The sequence below is a fragment of the Zootoca vivipara genome, chromosome 3 (genome assembly GCF_963506605.1).
Source record: "Zootoca vivipara chromosome 3, rZooViv1.1, whole genome shotgun sequence".
Taxonomy (NCBI): Eukaryota; Metazoa; Chordata; class Lepidosauria; order Squamata; family Lacertidae; genus Zootoca; species Zootoca vivipara.
In genome coordinates this window covers 72,100,854-72,123,025 of record NC_083278.1, presented here as the reverse complement: position 1 = coordinate 72,123,025, position 22,172 = coordinate 72,100,854, and the positions used below count along the sequence as shown (strand labels likewise).

Genomic DNA, 22,172 nt, shown 5'->3' with positions numbered 1-22,172 from the left:
TTTAGACCACCGCCTTGCTGACGTGGGGATTCAGGGCACAGTCCAACAATGGCTGCGTTCCTTCATCTCAGGTCGGGGACAGAGAGTGGCGCTAGGGAGGGAGTTGTCGCCGCGGCACCCCTTGGTGTGTGGAGTCCCGCAAGGCGCAATCCTTTCCCCAATGCTTTTTAATATCTTTATGCGCCCCCTTGCCCAGATTGTCCGGAGTTTTGGGCTGGGTTGTCATCAATATGCTGATGACACCCAGATCTATCTGTTGATGGACGGCTGCCCTGCCTCGGCCCCGGACACACTCACCAGGTGCTTGGAAGCTGTGGCTGGATGGCTACGTGGGAGCCGACTGAAGTTAAATCCTTCGAAGACAGAGGTCCTCTGGCTAGGTCGGGGCGACATGGGGTTGGGGGGCCAACTCCCATCTTTTGCAGGGGCTCAATTGGTACCAGCGCCTTCTGTCAAGAGTTTGGGTGTAACCTTTGACGCCTCCCTTTCCATGGAGGCGCAGGTTGCATCCACAGCAAAGGTGGCATTTTTCCATCTCCGCCGCATCAAGCAGTTGGTCCCTTACCTCTCTCGCCCCGATCTGGCCACAGTGATCCATGCGACGATCACCTCCAGGCTTGACTATTGTAACTCGCTCTACGCAGGGTTGCCCTTAAAGCTGACCCAGAAACTCCAGCGGGTGCAGAATGCCGCGGCGAGGCTCCTTACAGGGTCCCGGCCACGGGATCACATTCATCCAGTGCTTTACCAGCTGCACTGGCTCCCGGTGGAGTACAGGATCAGGTTTAAGATGCTGGTTTTGACCTTTAAAGCCCTATGCGACTTGGGACCCTCGTACCTACGGGACCGCCTCTCCTGGTATGCCCCGCGGAGGACCTTAAGGTCCACAAACAATAATATTCTGGAGATCCCGAGTCATAAGATGGCTAGATTGGCCTCTACTAGAGCCAGGGCCTTTTCAGTACTGGCCCCAACCTGGTGGAACGCTCTTTCCCAGGAGACCAGGGCCCTGCGGGATTTGTCATCTTTCCGCAGGGCCTGCAAGACAGAGCTGTTCCGCCTGGCCTTTGGGTTAGACTCAGCCTGACCCCTGTGTTTTCCTCCCTCATGGCTTGGATTTATGGCCTACTTGAAATGAGGCTGCACTTTAAATTTTAATACTGTATTTTAATCTGTATTTTAACTAATTGTTTTTATGTTTTATTGTGGTTCTGTTGGTGTCAGCCACTTATGGCCTACTTGAAATGAGGCTGCACTTTAAATTTTAATACTGTATTTTAATCTGTATTTTAATTAATTGTTTTTATGTTTTATTGTGGTTCTGTTGGTGTCAGCCGCCCTGAGCCCGGTTTTTGACTGGGGAGGGCGGGGTATAAATAAAAATTTATTATTATTATTATTATTATTATTATTATTATTATTATTATAAAGGCTGACTTGATAGTATGGATGTGGTGCACAAATAGTTTCTGCACTGCTTTCTTGTAAATAATATTTGAGTGAGCATGCTCTGTGTTCATATTGTGGCCCTTAGCAGTACTAGCAGTACTGACCTTTCTACAGCTTAGCCATGAGTTTAAATTCAGCTCTTTCCACAAAACATAGCAGCCTCTGGCTTCAAGCCTTCAGCGCCTTTGCCTTACCCTCACCCTCAGATGCCTGCCTGTCCAATGAGATCATCATCCAAGGCCTTCTTCCAGGTATCTCATCATCAGAAGCAAGGTGGGTGACAACTGAGGAGAGGGCCTTCCCATTGATGGCACCCCATTGATGAAATCCTCTCCCCAGGGAGGGTCCTACGCCATCCACTTGGCTGCCTTTACCGCGCCAGCCAAAAGACTTTTTATTTTCCCAGACCTTTGTTACGGCAATGATTCTATTGTGTTTTTCAATTTCCTTGTTTTATTTGTTGGGTTTTATGGTGAAAGCCACCCAGAGAGTATGTACACTCAGTGCTGAAGGAGGGGAAAAAGCAAATGGACTGTGCCCCATATATTGTTCATTCTTTTCAAATTTACTACTGGCCTTCCTCCTGAACCCCTAGGCAGGTGAACATGCATTCCATCAGTAACGAAGTATGGACAAGCAGGTGCAGACTTGGGAGTGGGGGAGCAACAAGAGCAGTTGACAAGCAGGTGCCAGTGCCTTGGCATCCTTACTGCAGGCTCCTTCTCTCTCCCCCCCGCCCCCCCCATTGCCATCGTACACCCAAGTCTAGGCAGCACCTGCCACTTAAGAGTGCAGGTCACCTCTTAAACAGGACATGGCTTGGCTATAAGTTAACCAGGTAAACACATCTTACCTCTTCATATGATCTTTTTAAGATTAGCCTAAAGAAAGAATGCTTTTCAGAATTTCTTCAACCTAGCCATCACATACCAATCACACCAGAAGTCAGGGTAATATTTAACAGGGAATGTTAACTCTCCTGCAGTTGCTAGTTTCCTCCATCGGGGCTTTGTAGTGCAGCCTTCTGAAGCTCTCGTTCCCCCTATTTTCGCCATTGGATTTGGCAAGCAGTCAACCTGAAATGGGCTCCACTCATTTGGTTCACTGTTTGTGCAATCCAACAGGTAATTGTTCCAAGTCCCACTGAGCTAAATGGGACTCATTCTCGGGGTTTACACTCACTGATCTGGAAGTGAGCCACGCTGAACTCAATGGGACTTGTTTATCAATGGAAATGCAGAGGGCTGTGCAGTAAATTGCCTACAGTTACACACCCAACTCACCTTCCTAATCATAATGACTACAGTTGCAATTTGCTAACAATTTGTTCAGAATGATCCCTTCTCTCTTTTAAAGGCAAAATAAAGAAAACATAGGCTAGGGCCTGAATGGGATTCTTTCAGTGTGCTCGGGTTGAATACATAATCATATAGTCTGGTTTATTTAAATCAGCAATTCTTGCGTCATACCTGCTTCTGAAGCTTCTCTGCATTTTTGAAAGCAAGGAACGGCAAGGCTAACCAGATGCTATGGGAAGCCCATAAACAGACAAGAAGGCAATAGGCATCTTTCACAGTTGTTCCCAGTGACAGGTGAGGTTGCCTCTGATTCTGGATGTAGCATTCAAGGCATCGTGACTAGTAGCCACTGATAACCTGATCCTCTCTGAATTTGTCTAATTTCCTTTTGAAGCCATCTAAGTTGGTGATGATTATATCTTATGGAAGCAAATGTCAGTTAGTTAGGCACTGTGTGAAGAACTGCTTCTTTTTGTCTATCCTGAATCTCCCACTGTTCAATTTCATTGGATGATTTCAGAATCATGAGGAAGAAAATATTATCTCCATGCACTTGTTACACCACTCTTTAGATCAAGAGCATAATATTTAAAAATACTGCTACTGTATTTGATTCTGTATTCACAGGATTATTTTTTGACAACTATGACCATTCTGAATAGTGCCTTATTAAAGCATGCCTAACTCTTAATAATATCAAGGAGGAATTGTGCACAGGGAACTGCTTCAGTCTCATAAATTTTCATGGGATTTAAGAGTGTCAACCATTTTTTATGGTTTAGGTTCACACTGCAAAATTTATTTAAAACCTTGAAGAGTTCCATTTGAAGCTAGTGATCATTTTATGAGATACATTTATGAGTTTACTGCTTTGCTTTTCCTGAACCTGTTTCAACTTCCTTCCCCCCCTCCTGTTTTAACAAATGAGATAAAGCTTGTATTTTCATGGGGAGAACAACCATTTTGACATTTACTATCAATAATGCGGCAGATTCAACAGCTTGGAATTGTTCAGATCGAAAGCATTACATTGACCAGTGGCGATAGGTGTCATTAGACTCATTTGCAGCAACAATTCTGTACATGCCTGTTCAGTCAAGGAACAATTGATTAGATTTATGTGTTCCATGGCAAGTTTGTGGCATGATATGGGGACACATTTCTTCTTGGGGATATTTATGCCTCCTTTTTAATGTTTGCACTTACAATCATAAGAACAGACAGTGCTTTTTTTTCAGGGGGTACTCAAGGGCAAACAGCACTAGCACCTCTTTTTGTTGGTGTTAAAAAGTGAGGCACTTACTGTTAGAACTTCATGGTGAGTACCAGCACCTATTTTTCTAAGGGGGGAAGCACTGACAACAGATCATATCCATCAAAACCCATTGTAAAGTTACAAAGCACGGCATTAAGGCTGAGTCATGAATGGTTCTGTACAATCCAGTAGCACATGAGGAAGATATTGCCAATTTTCCGAGTGAGATGGTGACCCTTTTGAAATAGCCCACCATCACCAACCCACAGCTTTTGTGGGTGTGTTAACATGTCGATTCTGAACCACAGGAGGACCATCTTCAAGAAGAACCATACCCCAACACTGTACCACAAATTTCTCACCAAAAAATGCTCCCCTACTATCAGAGGTAAGTCCTATTGATTGCAACCTAAGACAGAACAAAAAACTTACTGAGTTCTGGTACATATAGACCTGGCTATTCTCTTTCTTTCTCCCTCTAGCTTACTAGCAAGGCAAAAGCAGAGTAGAGCTAAAATAAATCCTATGGTCTGCAATACAGTACATTTTGACTTTTCTTTTTAATTGTAATAAAAACATGAAAAGAGAGAAGGGGAGAACAAATAAAGTGATCATAAATAAAAAAGATTGTGAATACTTTTATCTGTTATTTTAATACAAGTTAGTAATTTTATATGGAATTTATTGAGCTACTTGCCACATAAATATTATTTTCTCTTCTATTATTATTATTTATTAAATTTGAATACTTATCCATAAAATACATTATGCAATAAAAATAGACAATATCTTGTGTAGTTCTTTGCACTGAAAATAAAATTTTGAAATCATATTTCCAGCAGGGATATGGACATCTTTGGGGGCCATCAGGACACTGAGACAAACATATCCTAAAATTGGTATTTTTTGGCCTAGAAGTGCCCACAGAAACATGTGCGTGCACACACACACAAACAAAAAAACAGTAAGCACTAAAGTGAGATTGTTCACATAATATTCTGCTCTAAGTGAGACAAGGCATCAAACACTCCTACAGCTAGGGAAAGTCATTCAGATAAACGTTGCTTCAGATCCGTCCACAAATCTATTTAAAAGTGCTCATTAACCCATCTATAAAATATGCCAGCATTTCATGTTCATGCATTGCTCCATTTGCTTTATGTCTTTTATGGCAATAAGGCCATGAAGCCAGGCCCTTCGAGATTCTGAAACAGAAAATCCTGTGCTCATGTGCGATACTTTTTCCACAAAGAGAAATATTTTCCTATAGCTAGCAGCTAGACTGGTTTAATTATGGTGTTCGTTTTCTCTCCTGCATTATGCAGATGTAATGCAAATTCTGCAGGGCATAAAAATACTTGATGAATGCAGACAACGTAAATGCCAAAAAACCAAAAAAGATGTTTCTGTGGCTGGGGGGGAACAAGGCAGGTACCAACAAGACACTGGAATTCCAGTGTAAATACGCCAGCCAACAATGGGAAATGGCACAGACACACGACCTGCATGTGGCTCATTTACCTTTTTATCAAGAGAGGGAGCATTTAAAATAGCCCTGTGTGTCTCTTCAAAGCAACCTTAAATTCCACTGTTAAGTAGAGAACCCCACCCATGTTTAAAACTTCCTTCCCCTGTAAGCAGCATATGCCTGCAGCTGCTAAAGAGGCAGGGATAAAAAGCACAGATTGTATACCATAAAATAAAGCCACGTGCCCTGGGTAAAATTTTAAATAACTATGGCACAGACTGCATGAATTTCAAGCAACATCACATTCTATGCACATTCCTTGCAAATGAGTTTGTTTGTTTTTTGTTTTTTCACAGGACGCTAATTTTCCATTTAAGTTTATACAACCAATATATTAAGTATCGCAATGCTGATTCAGGAGAAGTCTATGGTCACTTGACTAGAAGTCTCTTGCTGCTTCCTTTATACACCAAGCTGCTTATTGAAAAAAGGAAGATCCTGTCGTCATTTACAGAGAGGGCAGTGGCAGGGGGCTTTGCACCCGACTAGTGGAACAGAGAACAGTGTGTAACACTCTGTAGTTGCTAAACAGAATTGCTATTCCTAAACTGAGGAGGGCAAGGGAAGAGCTAGTGACTCTCCTTAAAACTATGTCAATTCACTGAGAACTATAGAGATACATTCCAAAATCCATATTATCTATAACTTTTATTGGGCTAATCAAAGTATCACGAAATAGTGTGCAAGCTCCTGGAATCTTTCTTATGGGTCAACATGGGAAACTTTTCTTTTTATGGAGACATAGGCTTCGTGGCTAAATTAAGAACTGAGTGTTCAAATCCAAGCCTGTACTCTCTCTACAGGGTTGTCCTTCTTTTCCTCCTTTGAGAACTAAAGGCAAAGGCTTCGACGTAATTTCATTATTTATTCTTAATATTTTTATACCCGCTTTCTGTAAACCACCAGGGCAGTGTGCAACAGGTCAAAAAACAATAAAAAATAGCCTAAGAACATGGAACCAACAATAAAGCTGCCTTTAAAACATTGCAAGTAGTTACACTATTAAAAAGAAAATTAAAGAGAAAATTTAAAAAGTTGTGCCATTTGAAATTGAGGAGTAGGGAAAGATTCTTTCCCCCGAGGGGAATGAAGCCTGAAAAACAATCAGTAACCACTAACCAGTGCTGAACTTTCAGTATCAGAGTACTATGTTCCTGATACTGTTTAGCCTAACCATCTGGAGCTTCTGGGCAACCTCCAAGGGCAGACCTGTATAGAACACACTAAAGTAGTCTAAATGTGATATGTCTAAGAGATGAATGTAACTGTGCAAATACAACCCAGGAATCCAGGGATAGCACCCCATAAGCTAGGAAGCTGATCTTTCAAGGCGAGTGCAATCGTTCCCAGAACAAGCTGAATCCCAATTCCAAAGTCAGACTTTCTACTGACAAACAGTATGCCCAGCTTTTCTGGATTAAATCTCAGCTTGTTCATTCTCTTCCAGTTCACTAAGATCTAGGCAGGGCTCAAGGATATCAGCTACTTTTTTGGCCATAGTTTGGCAAGGAGCTATAAAGTGGAATATCATCAGCGTACTGATGACAAGTTAATCCAAAACTCCCAAGTACTTTTGTATAAATAACACTGGAAGCAAGGCAGAACCCTGAGAGAAACCGCATGCCAAGGACTGTAGCCCCACAACAGAACCATTTTAATACAAGCCCCAAGGCCCAATCCAGCTAGGCGGCCCAGAAATTTACCATGGTGGATGGCATCAAAAGCCACCAAGAGGTCCAGGAGAACTAAGAGGGATGCAATCCTCCTCCCATCCAATTCCTATTTTAGGTTATCAGCCAAGGTGAACAAAGCAGGCCCAATCCTGTGTCCCAGTGATATGGTCTAGATAATCAGCATCATTTAGATCACTATGCCTCATAAGCTAAGAGGCTTATGAGGAGCTAGGCAAGCCAGGAAAATGAAGGGATCTGAATATTCCACGGCATCTCTAATTTGAAAGCAGAAGGAGGCAGTGTCAAGTTAATGGGGGGGAAGAGCTTGAATGAGATCCTGGCTGAGCAGACGAAGGGCAATTATTTTGGGGTGGCAGTAAATAAGAAAGCTGAAGGTTTAAATGTGGCAGGTCACATTGAATCTTTGGTATAGGGGCTTAGGCTTGGATCCTTGTCTATGTAACGAAAGAGTGCAAATAAACGAAGATAACTGAATGGCATCCTGTCCCTTAAATCTAATCTCCTCAATACCACTGAGTGAGAGTAAAGGTCAAAGAGAAAGCCCTGTGCTGTTCATCTAGGGGTTACCACTGGTATTGCATTAGTAAATGAGTCAAGTCTGTACCTGCAAGCGTGCAAGCTGGGCAGCTGACTTCCCCTCGAGGCACAGAGTTTGAGCTAGAAATGCATTCAAGTCTTCCAAGGAGAGGCTGTCAACCTAGGGGGGAAAATCTTAGCTCAGAGCTATGTAAAAAGTTCATACTTTCCCCCTTGATCTAAATTCCTTGCTACAGGAATGCCAGTCTTGCACCATGGCCTTATTCATCTGTAGTTCTTTGAAACACAATTTTCGAGGGAGGCTTTCGCAACTTTAGTTCCTCTGCCCTACTTCCACTAACTTCACCACCCTGCGCTCAAGGATCAGTTTAAAGGTTCCCTCTCTCCCATCTTCTTTGATGATTTCATAATGAACCACAGAGACATTCACACTTCCCATTGGCCTTCCATAATGCTGCGCTTTTTCTCCTATTCCTACATTTGAGAAAACACAGGATTTGCACTTGTTGGGAAAACTTACTTGGCTGCAATTAACAAACCACTTGCTGTGTCTTAGCCAATTATTAAGCATGGAATCATAGAAACAATGAACTGCAGAGTTGGAAAGGGTCCAGAGGGACATCTAGTCCAACCCCCTAAAACGCAGGAATTACAGCTAAATCACCCCTTACAGGCTTTAAGGGGGTTTCTCAGTTTGACTTGAAGCTTTTTAGTGGTTTCTGGGAATTCGCAGACAGATGGCATGCTTATGGTATAATAATTTGCTTCAAGCATTTTAGGTGCAATCCATCAAATATTACTTTTGAACAACTGTACAACTACTATACAAAGGATTGCTTCTTTGCTCTGTTAATCAGTAGTTATTTCATGCAATGCAGGACTGAAGCTTGAGGGGAAAGGGGTTTACCTTTTTTTTAAATAACTTCCTTGATGTTTTGATTAAATTAATAGAAACATGGATAGAAAGGCGAAGAAATTTAAGCAATCGGATCTGAATGAGAGGGACAAAGGAAGGAACAAAAGCTCACGTGACAGCAATTTCCTTTAGTTGCCTCTTCGCTGCAGGCTACAGGGATTTATACCGTTGGGAAACTGCTTTGATGGATATCTGTGTCTATTTCGAAAGTTTTAAATTGTTACTATGACTTCTACAGTAATGGCGAGTCAGGCCTTGTACGTAAGGACCCACCCTGAAAGATGGGAAGAATCAAGTGCCTCTGAGCATGTAAAGGGTACATTCTTTCTCCATTGAGTTATTACACACACGGAGCAATCAGTGATTAAGGAAAAGGATTTCCAGATAATGAAGTGTGCCTCCCATTCGAGAGCGCCTCGCATCTCTTTTCCTATGAATTAAGTAGCGCTGTGCTGGACTTTCCCAGGAAGAAAGGCCGAGAGCTTAAGAGCTCTTTTCGCGCCACGTCCACTTGGGGTTTCAAGCTTCATCCCACCTCTGAGCCTTCCCCTCCCCAGCCCGCGTTCAACCACATATGGTTGAAATTGCATAGGTTAAATGTGTGTAAGATGTGGGTTTACTGTACATCAGAGATTTTCAAATAGCAGCCTCTGTTCACACTGCATGTCAAGCTGCTTTGGAAACCCGGGGAAGTTTAACCTTAAGTAGCTTTCTGGATTGTCATCACTATCTTCCAGAAAGACATAGATTTGCTCCTTTTTTGTTTTGAAAGCTCAATCTATTTCCATGGCAGTTTGACCATTAGAATGACTTCCTAGAGAAGAATTTCATCGTCGTCAGTTAAATCAATCTCGCAACATACTTGTCCTAATCCAGGCATTCCCAAACTTCAGCCCTCCAGATGTTTTGGACTACAATTCCCATCTTCCCTGACTACTGGTCCTGCTAGCTAGGGATCATGGGAGTTGTAGGCCAAAACATCTGGAGGGCCGCAGTTTGGGGATGCCTGTCCTAATCCATGGATAGCCGAAGCTTTGCAATGTTGTGGACTACAATTTGCATCAGCCCCTACATGAATGACCAGTGGTTAGCAATGTTGCGTATTGTGGTCCACACATCATGAGGATACCGTGTTAGCTACCCCTTTACTAATCCGTATAGATCTGCTGCAGACAGAAGGAAAGTCACAAAAGTAGGATTTTCTTTACTTGTAGGAAGAGGTACAGTAACAAGCAGCAGACAACAGCAACAGAACCTTCCAGAGCCTGGATCTCCTCTGCTATTTCTTGCAGTTGAAAGCATGCCAGAAATGTCCAATGGCGTAGCTTTTCAGTCTCGGGTCCACTGCTGAGCCACAGGGATCTCAAACTAGGAGTACCACCTAGAAAAGAAAGCCAGTATTTTAAACATTGTAGAAGCAAGCTGTAACTAAATTTTAACAGGAATTAGTCACCTCACCTTTTAGAGATTATTATTATAATTAGTTAAATTCCTTTATCCAAAGATCACAGCGTGCTTTACAATATAAAAACACAAAAATACACACCATAAATAACAAACAAAAACATTGCCCCCCTCAGCTAGAATGCAAATATACCTAGAATCAAGATTCACGACACATGAAAAAATATTGCCACTCTGACCCCAGACAGCTGCCCTGGATCTCTATAAGATTTCATAGAGGGGGAAATTGCATCTTACAGTTGTACAGGATTACAGGGCTGAAAAGGTTGTGCTATTTATACAATGGATTTGTTTGCACACGTGAAAAACTTCACTCAGCTGCACGTTTAACAAAGATGTACGTTTAGCAACGATGATATGATCCTTTCACTTCCCTTTTCTTGAAAATGTTAGGCTCCTACAATCCAAGCACCAAACAGTGCGCAAGCACTCCCCAAAGGACCCATTTCAATGTCTCCTCTCCCAGCATGTCACCTCTGTGCTTGGTGTGCTGCTATTATTCCAACCATGCTGCAACCTGGAAGGCCTGTCTCTTGAAATGAAAACTCGCTTGTGCCTCATGTTAACGGTGAAGGACAACAGGGTTCATTATTTTATTCCCTGCCAAGAATTAAAGCATGCAGTCATAATGCATCCATGAACATATAAAGATGTGTAAACTGCTTCTAGACTCCTTTTTATACCACTTGTCTTATATCTTATTGCCAGTGACCAAAATCTTGATTGCTATTGCATTACTTTCCCTCCACTATCAAAGTGAGTTATATAAAGTATGAAATACAAATACAAGGCTTAGAAAGCTGTATTTAGATAAATTCCTGCCATAAAACTATTTGCCCAGCCTTTCAGATAGACAAAGATGTCAGTTTTAACATGAGTTAAGATAGTAACACATCTGCCTTTCCTTTTTAATTACAAACAGGAGATGCATTCCTTTGGGTGAACCACCTGGCCACTATAAATGACTATAGTGTTGAGGTGTCAAACAGGGGGTGAAATAAATGTTTGTTTATTTGGCCAACAAAACTCACTAACCAAATGGTGCTTTTGCCCAGGGAGACAAAACAGAAAATAAATATTTTGTCCATCACCCTCATGTTGGTTTTCCTTCATATCTTCTCAGTGTGAAATTTCTGAAGAATGGCTTCTCAGATTTGGAGAAAATTGGTGCTTGAGCAATACCACTGAATGCAATTTTCTAGAAGAGTTTCAATTGCCCAAAAATTGAGTAGTCTGCTAGTTCAATGACCCACTTTATATATATATATATATATATATATATATATATATATATATATATATATATATATATATATTTATATATACTGCCATATTTCAAAAAGTAAAAACCAGGACACCCTGAAAATTGATGAGCTTTTTTTAAAAACAAAACTCCCAAGATTGTTGAGCTTTATTTAGGAAAACCTGTAAGTTGTTGACCTTTTTTTAGGCAAACCCCCTTAAACTTGTATGAGAAAAATAATAAAAGTTCAGTGAGTTCAATGAGTGTATTCTGCATAGCTTATCTGGATATTACTCAAACTGGGAAAAACTTAAAAGAGCACCATAAAGACTCAGTGTGATAAACTTCCATTGAAATTAGTAAAGCTGGCAATCATTTAAATGTTTTATAATACAATCCTAAGCATGTTTACTCCAAACTCTTAATAAGCTCAGTGGAGCTAACTTCCTAGTGAATATGGTAAGAACTTACTTCCAAGGAAACATAAAAAGGATTGCCCTAAATATAAATAAAAGTTGATGTAAATATGCCTGTTCCCAGTAAAGCCCTAATACATCGTTTACATTTCTGCAACAGTGATGTTCTCTAAACCTGTAATCCATTTCTCTTTATATGTGTGCAGAGAGCAGAATTCTTATGGGAGTCAAACACAGCTCTTCCCCTTCAGCCCAGTGGTTTGGACCTCTAAATGAGTGGACCGTCCTCTATTGGGAAGATCTACAAGCAGTTCTTTACCAAGGAGAGTGAATTGCCAGATATCTCAGAGCACACACATAATGTAGTGGCTTTCCCAACATGGCAACAGCATGAGGGGAGACGGTTCTCCAAAACATGTGTTTTATTCTCATGAGCAGGCAATGAGAAAGAGGTGGGGTGGGGGACAGCCTACAGACCATCACCCCAGGGGCGTAGGAAGATAGGGGCGGTGGGGGTGGGGCGCCCCGGGCAGCGCGATCCCAGGGGTGCCACTGCGGCTGTCCGCCACGCCCCCAAAACGTGCGCCTCCACAACGCCCGTTCCTGCGCACAGCGCGCCCCGCCCCCACGTCCCTGGGGACAGCGCGCCTGCTCTCCGCCCCCGGTGGTGCAGCATGAAGCTCCGCCCCTGCATCACCCTGTCAACTAATCCATTTGAAGGTAGTCTAAGCACTCCTGCATCTCTCAAAAATACTATTCTTCAATCGTCCTTGACTAGGTTTTAACCTTCAAGTATAAGTTAACAACATCTGCACAGATCCAGATGAAAACATACCCTGTACTTGAATCTTTTTGGAGAAAACTCACACATTTATAAAACATCTGAAAAGGTAAACAGAGTAAAAACGGTGACACTATTGAATTATTCATTTCAATCATGCAAGATTTCATACCTATCTTTATTTTCCTTAAAAAAGAAATGTAGATGAAATACATAGGTGCACATTTATATATGTTCCAAAAATACTCTTTAAACAAGTAAACAGAATGTGACATTTGTTTTTACTACCCTGACTTTGCGATTCAGTCAATAACCTCCTACCAACGCATTTTTAGATTTGAAAGTGACACACTGCCAACCTCCTTATTTGGTGAGCTACAGATTGATGCTGCAGATAAAACCGACATGAGAGAATTTAAGGCATACAAATATGGCCAGCTGATTTTTTTTAGAAAAATATTTGTTTTGGAACAGACCACTGAAAATAAACTTTGCAAGTTCTTTCCTTCCTTACTAGTCTGCACTGAAATAAAACAGCTTTTCATTACTGAATTGCTAGCAAATAGGGTGGTATTATAAAGCCTTGCTTCCACGACATTGCTGGCTGAAATTTCTCATGCTTATACTCAGCCCAAATAATCCTTTTTACGAGCAAGTTTAGAGAGTGATGGATTGATGTCATTGCCTCTGCCCAAGAAGGAAACTCCTCCATCTTATGAGATGCAAAATTCTTTCTCCCAAATCTACGTCTGTACTACTGGCAAGCGAGAAAAATGAGATGGAACCACTCTACACTTTCACCATGCCTGACCCCACTCAAAATTCAGTAGAGATACTTGATGACTGCACAGCTAACAGTACACACCTGCAGATCAGATGACACACAGGTTCTTCAGCATTTGTACCTATCTAACATGTAACTAACCCAACAACATACTAGTGCAGTGCAGACACCGGCACAGTTCTTCTGTCTCAGCCACATTATTCAGCTAGAGCAGAATTTGGCATTGGGGTGCATTCACATCCAGAGTATATTATTTTCCTAGTGGTTATTTTGCTTCTTTCTCATCCGCACATTGTAATCACTCCTCATGTGCACCAATATTTCCCTTCCCACCTCTCTGCAGGAATGCAATCAATGAATGAATGAAGACGTATGAAGCTCACTCACTCTTGTTAAGAATGTGCCTGCGCTGTCTTTTTCTATATTCCTTAATGTAACATAGGAGGCTGCCTTATACCAAGTCAATCATTCATTCATTCATTTTATTTCTATGCTGCTTTTCCACACACAAAAATCATGCTCAAAATGGCATGCAGCAAAGGAAAAGTGATGCATTTCAACCGAACACTACAAAAACAATAGCATATATAACATACTCCAAAACCACATTTCAATACTATAAATTTAATAATTTAAGAAGATAACTTAAACAACCTGCAGCGTCCAACAGCAAAACTAACCATTGATCCATCTAGCTCAGTATTATCAATGCTGGCTGGTACTAGTTTTCCAGGGCCTTTCCCAGCCTGGAGATGTCAGGGATTGAACTTTCTGCAGACATTAAACTACAATCCTTTCCCAATGACTTGGGGTGGTATTAAACAAATATTTACTCACAGTGGATTCTGTCTGGGTCTTTTTTCAAATTTTCTCTGGAAATTGTGTTGGCTGCCATTTTTTAAATTTTATTTCAGTGCTGTATTTCTGTATTTTAACCCACTGAATTCTCATGGTTGATGTTTGTTGTTTTTAGATGTCGAAAGCCTCCCTGAGGGCCTATAAAGCCATTCTGGCAAGCTGCATATATCAGAAATAAATGCATTTATGTAGGCTGGCTTTATCAAAACTGTTTGGCTCTCTGAAACAAAATCACCTTAAATATCATTTAAATCCACACTGCATATATCTGAAAGCAAAGTATTGTGTATTTAGTTATCGATTTTCAATATAAAACGAAATTTCATTCTACCTGGGAGTTCCTTGGGTTGTACCAAGTCCGGTTGTTTCAGAGAATTCCCTGCGTACACAAACCACTCCTTTACTACAGGGTAGGTTCCATTGACATCTAAGGAATAGAGAATTGGGTCAATGAACCAATAAGAGAATTGACATTTTCCAGTTGGAAGTACCGTATTTACTCTTCAAACACACCAAAATATAGATAAAGGCTGCAGTCCCATATCCAACCAACATGGGAGTAAGTCTGGCTAGATACAGTGGGACTTTCTTCTGCGTCAACATGCATAGGATTATACTGCCAAATGATCTGAACTGTTAAAATTCAAGAGCGTTTAGGCGTGAAAAGGGAAATACAGTGGTACTTTGCTACTCGAACGGCTTGGCTCCCGAACAAATTGGCTCCCGAATGCCACAAACCCGAAAGCAAGCAGGTGTTCCCGTTTGCAAACGTTTTTTGAAAGCCAAACATCCAACGCAGCTTCCGCTTGAGTGCAGGAAGCTCCTGCAGCCAATCAGAAGCCGCACCTTGGTTTTCAAATGGTTTTGAGAGTCGAACAGACTCCCGGAACGGATTAAGTTCGAGAACCAAGGTACCACTGTATTTAATACAGTCCAGTCATACCTTGGGTTGCGAACGTGATCCATGCAGGAAGCGCGTTTGCAACCCGCAGCATTCACAACCTGCAGCGCTGCGCCTGCGCACGTGCGTGACGCAATTTGGCGCTTCTGCACATGACATCATCTTGTGGTTCTGCGCAAGTGCAAGCGTTGAAACCCGCAAGTAACCCGTTCTGGTACTTCCAGGTTCGGCACAGAGCGCAACCTGAAAACATGTAGCCCGCAGCTTTCGCAACCCAAGGTATGACTGTACCCTAATTCTAGATGTCACATAGCTGTGATACGACAAGACAGACAGCAGTAGGCACTGACTTATCTACCTCGGCATGCCATGTAAGCTATTGTGACAGTGTTGAATAGAAGTTGCAATACCATGCCAGTTTACTACCATGTTTTGGATGTGGATGTTTGAACCAAGTTTCATAGTAGCTTTGAAGCCTTTAGGTTAGCGTTAGCATATCGTTAAGTTGCCCCAGTTCATCTTACCCCGCTTGCTCCCATATTTTGTCAGTCTGTCTGCAAACAAACTAGGTCTTCAAGACTCTCTCTTGTATTTCTGCACGAGACAATTCTTTGCAGGGAAGTTCCCTCTGATATAGCAAAGGTGGAGAACCACTGGCCCACAGACCAAACGTGGCCCTCCAGGCCTCCCCATTTGGCCCACAAGCCCATTTTCAGGAAACCACAACCACTTGTCCCACACCCGGCATCACTATGATGTCAAGTGATTGACAGGTGGGTGGCCTTGCTCACCTGCCAACTTTGGATTGGCGGGGTGGGAGAGATAAACATCTGGCTCTCTGGCGATGAAAGGTTCCTCACCCTGAGATACAGAACAAATGTCTAGCCTAGCAGGATCAGGCCAACCACAGTGGCCAGGCAGGGGCAACTATATACTATTGTACAGTCTGTATCTGTACTGGAACTATTCTTCCCCGTTTTTATATTTGGAATTATTTTCAAATGTTTATCTTGTTTGACATATGAATTTGTTACGTTGCTCTATATACCAGTATATATTGTAAGCTTTAAGTAAGAATAAATGGTTTTAATATTCCAAATTCTGTTTCTGTGGTGACTGGCCAGTGACCATATAGTTCAGGCTTGAATAACTAACTGATTTTTTTTTTAAAGGAAGTAACACTTTGGGATCAATCCTCCAACCTAACTCACAATAGTTATTTCAACCCATGAATAAACATCACATTTTTGTTCAAACAACCCAATGTTTCTGTGGTGTGTTTTTTTAAAACCAACAAAGCTAGTCTGAACATAATTGTTTTGCTCTGCTTTCTGATCATTAACAACTTTCACGACTGTTTTATTACTGCAGTGGGGGGGGGGGAATAACCACCTTTAAAGGTTCAAAAATGCACTGACATGTAGGTGCACCCTGTTCCTATTTTTATGATTTCTAATGGCCTTCTTACTAATTTCATGTAGAATGCCTATAGCATCAAGGCCTAAATTTCATACAGATGTGAGCCTCTCAAAAATGGATTGGGAGATTTTACATTTCAACAATATATTTTGAGAAGCCTGTGAATCAAAATGTGGCCCAGCTCACAATCTGGTGCCCTTCATACGTTTTGGACTAGAACGCCTTTCAGCCCTTTCTAGTAGGACCAGTTACATTGCACTATAAATTCCAGCACAGTATTTACCTTTTGCAGACTCCAGCAGAAGGGAATAGATATGCCGACGGGCAGGGAGAAAGATAAGTGCCTGTCCAGGAAGCTCTGTATCATCTTCATCTTCCAAAGTGTTGCTGCATTCAATCTCTCCACTGCACATGACATTGTACGTCGTATGGCTTTCAGCTCTCACATGTTTTTCTTTAGCTAACTGTTCACAAGAGACCCAGATATATTATTTGCTTTCACTTCCGTGACTTTGTATTTGTGGTTCTTTTCTATTTTACAGCATTAGGATGCCAAAGAAGATTTAGCACAAGAGAAGGGCAAATGACCTCCTCTCCAAAAAACAAGTGTCTTGAGTAATAAAGCAAATGATATTAATACAATATATGCATGTATCACACACACGTGTGTGCATAAGTCCAAGTTGCAACAAGGCATTCATAACTCTACAAAAAGAAACTTCAAGAGCTTAATTACCTGCAGGATCTCCTGATCTAAACACAGGGGCACTTCTTGTTCGACTGACGCCGCTGAGCGATGTGAGAAGTCACAAGGAAGCCATGGAGACTGCTGCCCAGGCAGGAGATAAGACTCTATCCCATTGCAAAGTAGGGATTTATCTGATCCCAAAGGCAACTTTTCTGCTAAAGCTATCAAACTACCATATGAACGTGAAATAGATGAAATATAGTTTGCCACAGCTAAAATCACGCTGCTCTTTTCATTAGAGCCCTGGCTTTTTGCACAGTATGAAGCGACACATTGATTCCGAAAACGTTCCATAACCTTTGCTGGTACTATATCTGTGCCAAGGATGCAGGCAAGGAGAGGGAGATCTGTTGGATAGAGGCCCAACCTGCTGCAGAGATTCTGCCTTGAGAACATCACTGTATCTAGCCTGTGCAAGTGAAGCTCCTTAATGGAAAAATAGGGAGCAGTGTCAAAAATCAGATAGTCTGTGTCCTCTCCAAGAATCCCCATGCAGTTGTTATGCAGTGCATAAGATGCCACTTCATAGTCTCCCTCTCGCAATGAACATATTGTCTCTTGACCGAGGGTCTTCAAGCCGAAGCGTGTAAAAGTAGCCAACCCAGATGGAATAAAGAACATTTCTCTCCCAGGCTGGCGCTTATAGGTCTTGATGAACCGAAAGATCTTGGCTATTTCTTTGTTATTATTCAACCTCCGCACAACCCATTCACTTCGCTTTTTCTGCTCCACCACACCATCAAAGTAAAACACAAGTTTGATACCAGCTGCTGTAAATGTATTTATGAAACCATCCAGCTCAGAAAGATATTCACGCCACTGGCCACCACAAACCCACGATTCTGCTGTGTACCACTTTCGAATACAACCCATGGCATCTACCACAAGGACAGGAGTAGACCCAGGGTACTTGCTGCGGTGCTTTTCTGCCACTACTTTCAGGTTTACTGCTGTACATGCACCTGGACAGTCATTGGTCACAAACGAATACAAGCCTTTAACACCCATATTGCAGCGACACGTGAAGTTCAGTTTTTTCAATAACCTAAAGAAACGAAACACATAACCAGTAAGACAAATCATTCCGAGGACAATTTCAATAAGGAAGGCTACCGTAAGAGGGATGCAATGAACGCCACACAAATCCACAGAACTCTAAAAGATATTCATTGGCAAAAGGGTTGCTCTTCCATGGCACGCAGTGGATGCAACGCATCTGGATTCTTGAGAGAAGGGAACGAAACAAACTTTCATCAATAACGGCTGGGGTCCAAAGAACCATCTAACTCAGGCATCCCCAAACTGCGGCCCTCCAGATGTTTTGGCCTACAACTCCCATGATCCCTAGCTAACAGGACCAGTGGTCAGGGATGATGGGAATTGGGGATGCCTGATCTAACTTGTTCCACATATCCAAAGAAGGTTAAGACTTGTGTTTCCCTAATGGCATCCTTAACTTTTGAAAGTGGAAGCTTTTGAAAGTGATCGGACTTTTGAAAGCAATTTGGTGATGTGGCATGGAGGATTTGCATGCCAAAAGTAGGTCTTTGGATCTTGGCCCATGTCTTTATCATATCTCTATTTCGGGTTTTTTCTCCCCATTGTACCCTTGCCACCAGCTGAAGGTAGAAAACCACCCTTCAGCTATAAGACCTAGCTTCCCACCCCACCTTTTAACATTTGACATGTAAGCTAAATCTGGTGCGCACACAGCCTTTTTCGTGGGCGCAGCCAGGATTTATGTTGGGGGGCAGGCTTCATAAGAGGCGGACAGAACCTCAGTTAGTTTCATTTTTATTGATTTACTTGATTTGGGGGGGGGGTACCTGCCCATGGCCTTTTTGGGTTGTACCCCATGGTGGCATTAGGCAAAGAGAAGTGCTTCCACTCACAAAAGACTGGACAACTAATTTTCACTGACACTTCCTACACACTGCGCCCTCTAAATAGTCAGGTAGATGTTTAAACAAATTACATTACATGATTAAATTCATGGGCTCACAATGAGATGAGATAAGTAATTATGTATAAATACCAGTGGTACAGTCTCCTATCATTCAGTTAATGCAAGGAAAGAAACTGTTTCCAAAATGCTTATGAGAAATCAGACAAATGAAATTTTAAGTAGCCATGATATTAAAAGAACCTCCCTTAAAAATGAACTTTTATCTGCAATCCTACCCACACTTATAAGAAATAAGCCTAATTAAGCTCAATGAGACTTACCTCTGAGCAGTGCTTTTTTTTCCTTACAAAATGTTTAGGGGTACTCTCATTTTCCTACTCATATTGAAATACTGCCCCTCAATGAGGCCAAACTTAGATTCACAAAATGTTTAGGGGTATGCATACTCCTGCATCCCCCCCCCCAGAAAAAAAGCACTGCCTCTGAGTAGTATGCTCAGGATTACAGTTAATAATGAAAGACTTTCTCTTCCTTTTTTACATTACTGAAAAGAAATTTCCCTCATTTCTAACACAAACAGTGAAGAAATACACTGCAAGTTTTAATTAGGCTGGTGTCTATCTTTCGCACAACTGATTTCTCACATTTTCAATTACAAAGCACCTACAAAGTGTTATATTCAGTACACGCTACTCAAATAAGGTGATTGCGGATTGCTAATTTTCCATTTTAAAAGCTGACAGTGGGTTTACTTTCTAACTTCATGGTTCAAAAATCCCATCCCTTCATGTGCAATTTACAAGTTCCTTTTCATTGTAACACCCGGATATATTACTAAAACAGTGCAATGTCTGCTCAGAATTAAGTCCCACTGAGTTCAATGGGACTTTCTCCTAGGTAATGAGGTATAGGATTGCAGCCCAACACAATCTAAAACTATCATGAAAGTACTTTTTCAGAGATGCTACTGAATGCCCTTCCTCGGGTGCACAGATTTATCTAACAAGACGCTGTAGCTTCCTTCCCGGTTAAATGAACACTCCCCGACAGTTCTAAGATTTGCTATAACAGGCTTAACTGAGGCCTGAAACCTTGTGCATAAGAGATCGGAAATTAAATATGGGCATAATTAAACTCTTCACAGAACCGTGTCCAATGTTTCAGTTCATCACCACTAAAATGTCTCAAATACCTACAGAAACTATTCATACAGTATAGCTACGCCCGGTGACCTGAAACAGTGAAGATGTGAGTGTCCTCCTCACCTGCCTCCCTTCTCTCAACTCAAATTTCCTCACACCCTCTTTTTGGAGGATCCCTGGTAGGGGGAAAATGCAGATTGAGGGAGAAGGCAGTGAGAATGTCCTACCTACATGGAGAATTAATGGAGGTAACAGGAAGCTTACTATCCACATCAGTGCCCTGTTTAGGGAAGTTTTTAATGTTTGATGCTGTACTGTTTTTAATATTCGGTTAGAAGCCACCCAGAGTGGCTGGGGAAACCCAGCCAGATGGGCAGGGTATAAATAATAAATTATTATTATTATTTACGTATAAGCTAAACAAGCTATAGCTTAGGGCTCCACTCTCTTGAACCCCCCACAAATTTAAAGGGGGAAAAACTGGGTGTACATTTCCAAAATATAAGATAAAAAACAAGTAAAATAAAACCTACATAGAGCAACAGTGTTTCGTGTTGTGTAGGCTCCTATGATGTAAGTAATGGGCCCTGCCTGCTAGCCCTAAAATATCATTGGTTTGCTCATTTCTATATACAGTATAGGCATGTGCAAATGGCTATATATTGCATGTGCATATGGCTTTAGATACCTATTCGGTCCATAGATATAGCATATACTCAACACAAAAAAACAGCAACAATTTGTTGTTGACAAAGGACAGCTGGACATTTAAGGGGCCCATTACCTTCAGTAGCTTAAGGCCTCATCAAACCTAAATTCGGCCCTGATCCACAGTTATGGATGAGCTCTTGATTCTGCTACCTGTGAAAGCAGCCTATATTATGACAAACTGGCAGATACGGTAAGAAGGAGTGGCACTGCCAAAGGCCGACTATGAATATCCAGTCCCCTAAATGGAGGTGGCACAACCTCTCAACAGAATTCCTTGTCTGAGAGGCTCACTAGGCCACCTGACTGTCCCCCTATCTGGGCGCAGACAGGCAACGACCCACGTTGTGCCTTAAGCAGAGAAGCCACCCGCCCCCGCCCCCACCCTCGCGCAGACAACGCCACTAACCCGCCTCCACGGCCGCCTCTGCTTCCTTTCGTACACCGACGCCAAGGGGCTACGGGCTGCAGGCGTCTCTCGCGAAACTTCCGGATCCCGGTGGCCTTTCTCAGAAGCCATATGCGGGAAGGAAAGACGTCGGAAATTAACGCAAAGCCTCACAAGGGATTAGGCTCTCAGTGCTTTAAAATAACTGGACCCTTACGGGATGGAGGTATGATGTACGCTGTAAAATAAAAGGGCGATGGCGTTTTATTTTCAGTCTAGGCGTGAACGCTCCCCTCTTCTACGCCTCATGACCCAAACAGAAATCGCGGAGAGAGAAGTAAATTGTGAGAAAGGTTTTGCCCGCAGGATTTCAAAGTAATGTAACCTAAACGCTCCCCTTTTGTTTCCAGAGCAGGTCATACCCCGCCCCCAAAACAGAGAAACCAACAGCAAGCGATCCAGGGTTAAAATTATATGGGGTAGGACAGGAACCCCATGATGTTGGCATTCAGAAATGCGGGACAGCCAGGCATTCAACAGGTACACGCCCCCTCCGCCCCCGGCCATGCAAATAAAGGGGTGGGATAGTATTTCTGCATCTTATGCAGCCTTGCGAAGGAACACTTTGGACTACTGCAATGCGCTCTACGTGGGGCCACCTTTAGGTGACTTGGGAACCACAACTAATCCAGTATGTGGCAGCTAGACCAGTGACAGGGAGCAGACGCCGGGACCAT

At 42.2% G+C, this 22,172-nt stretch overlaps 1 protein-coding gene across 8 annotated transcripts in view; it reads right to left on the bottom strand.

The window, feature by feature from the left end:
- Positions 1–21,688, bottom strand: part of FAM120B (family with sequence similarity 120 member B) — a 42,474-nt gene extending 20,786 nt beyond the window's left edge. For 4 of the 8 annotated variants that reach the window (XR_009557363.1, XR_009557364.1, XR_009557365.1 and 1 more), the window contains exons 1-6: positions 21,457–21,686; positions 17,280–18,336; positions 16,827–17,007; positions 14,555–14,650; positions 9,886–10,058; positions 7,829–7,921 (exon numbers count right to left, since the gene is read on the bottom strand). Coding sequence is in view for 1 of the 8 variants with exons in the window: in XM_060272836.1 (XP_060128819.1) it covers positions 7,829–7,921; positions 9,886–10,058; positions 14,555–14,650; positions 16,827–17,007; positions 17,280–18,299 (1,563 nt within the window). In the remaining 7 variants the exon portion in view is untranslated. Of the gene's footprint in view, positions 1–7,828; positions 7,922–9,885; positions 10,059–14,554; positions 14,651–16,826; positions 17,008–17,279; positions 18,337–21,456 lie in introns of all 8 variants that reach the window. The other 4 variants (XR_009557361.1, XR_009557362.1, XM_060272836.1 and 1 more) reach the window with 2 other exon arrangements.
- Positions 21,689–22,172: the final 484 nt, after the last annotated feature.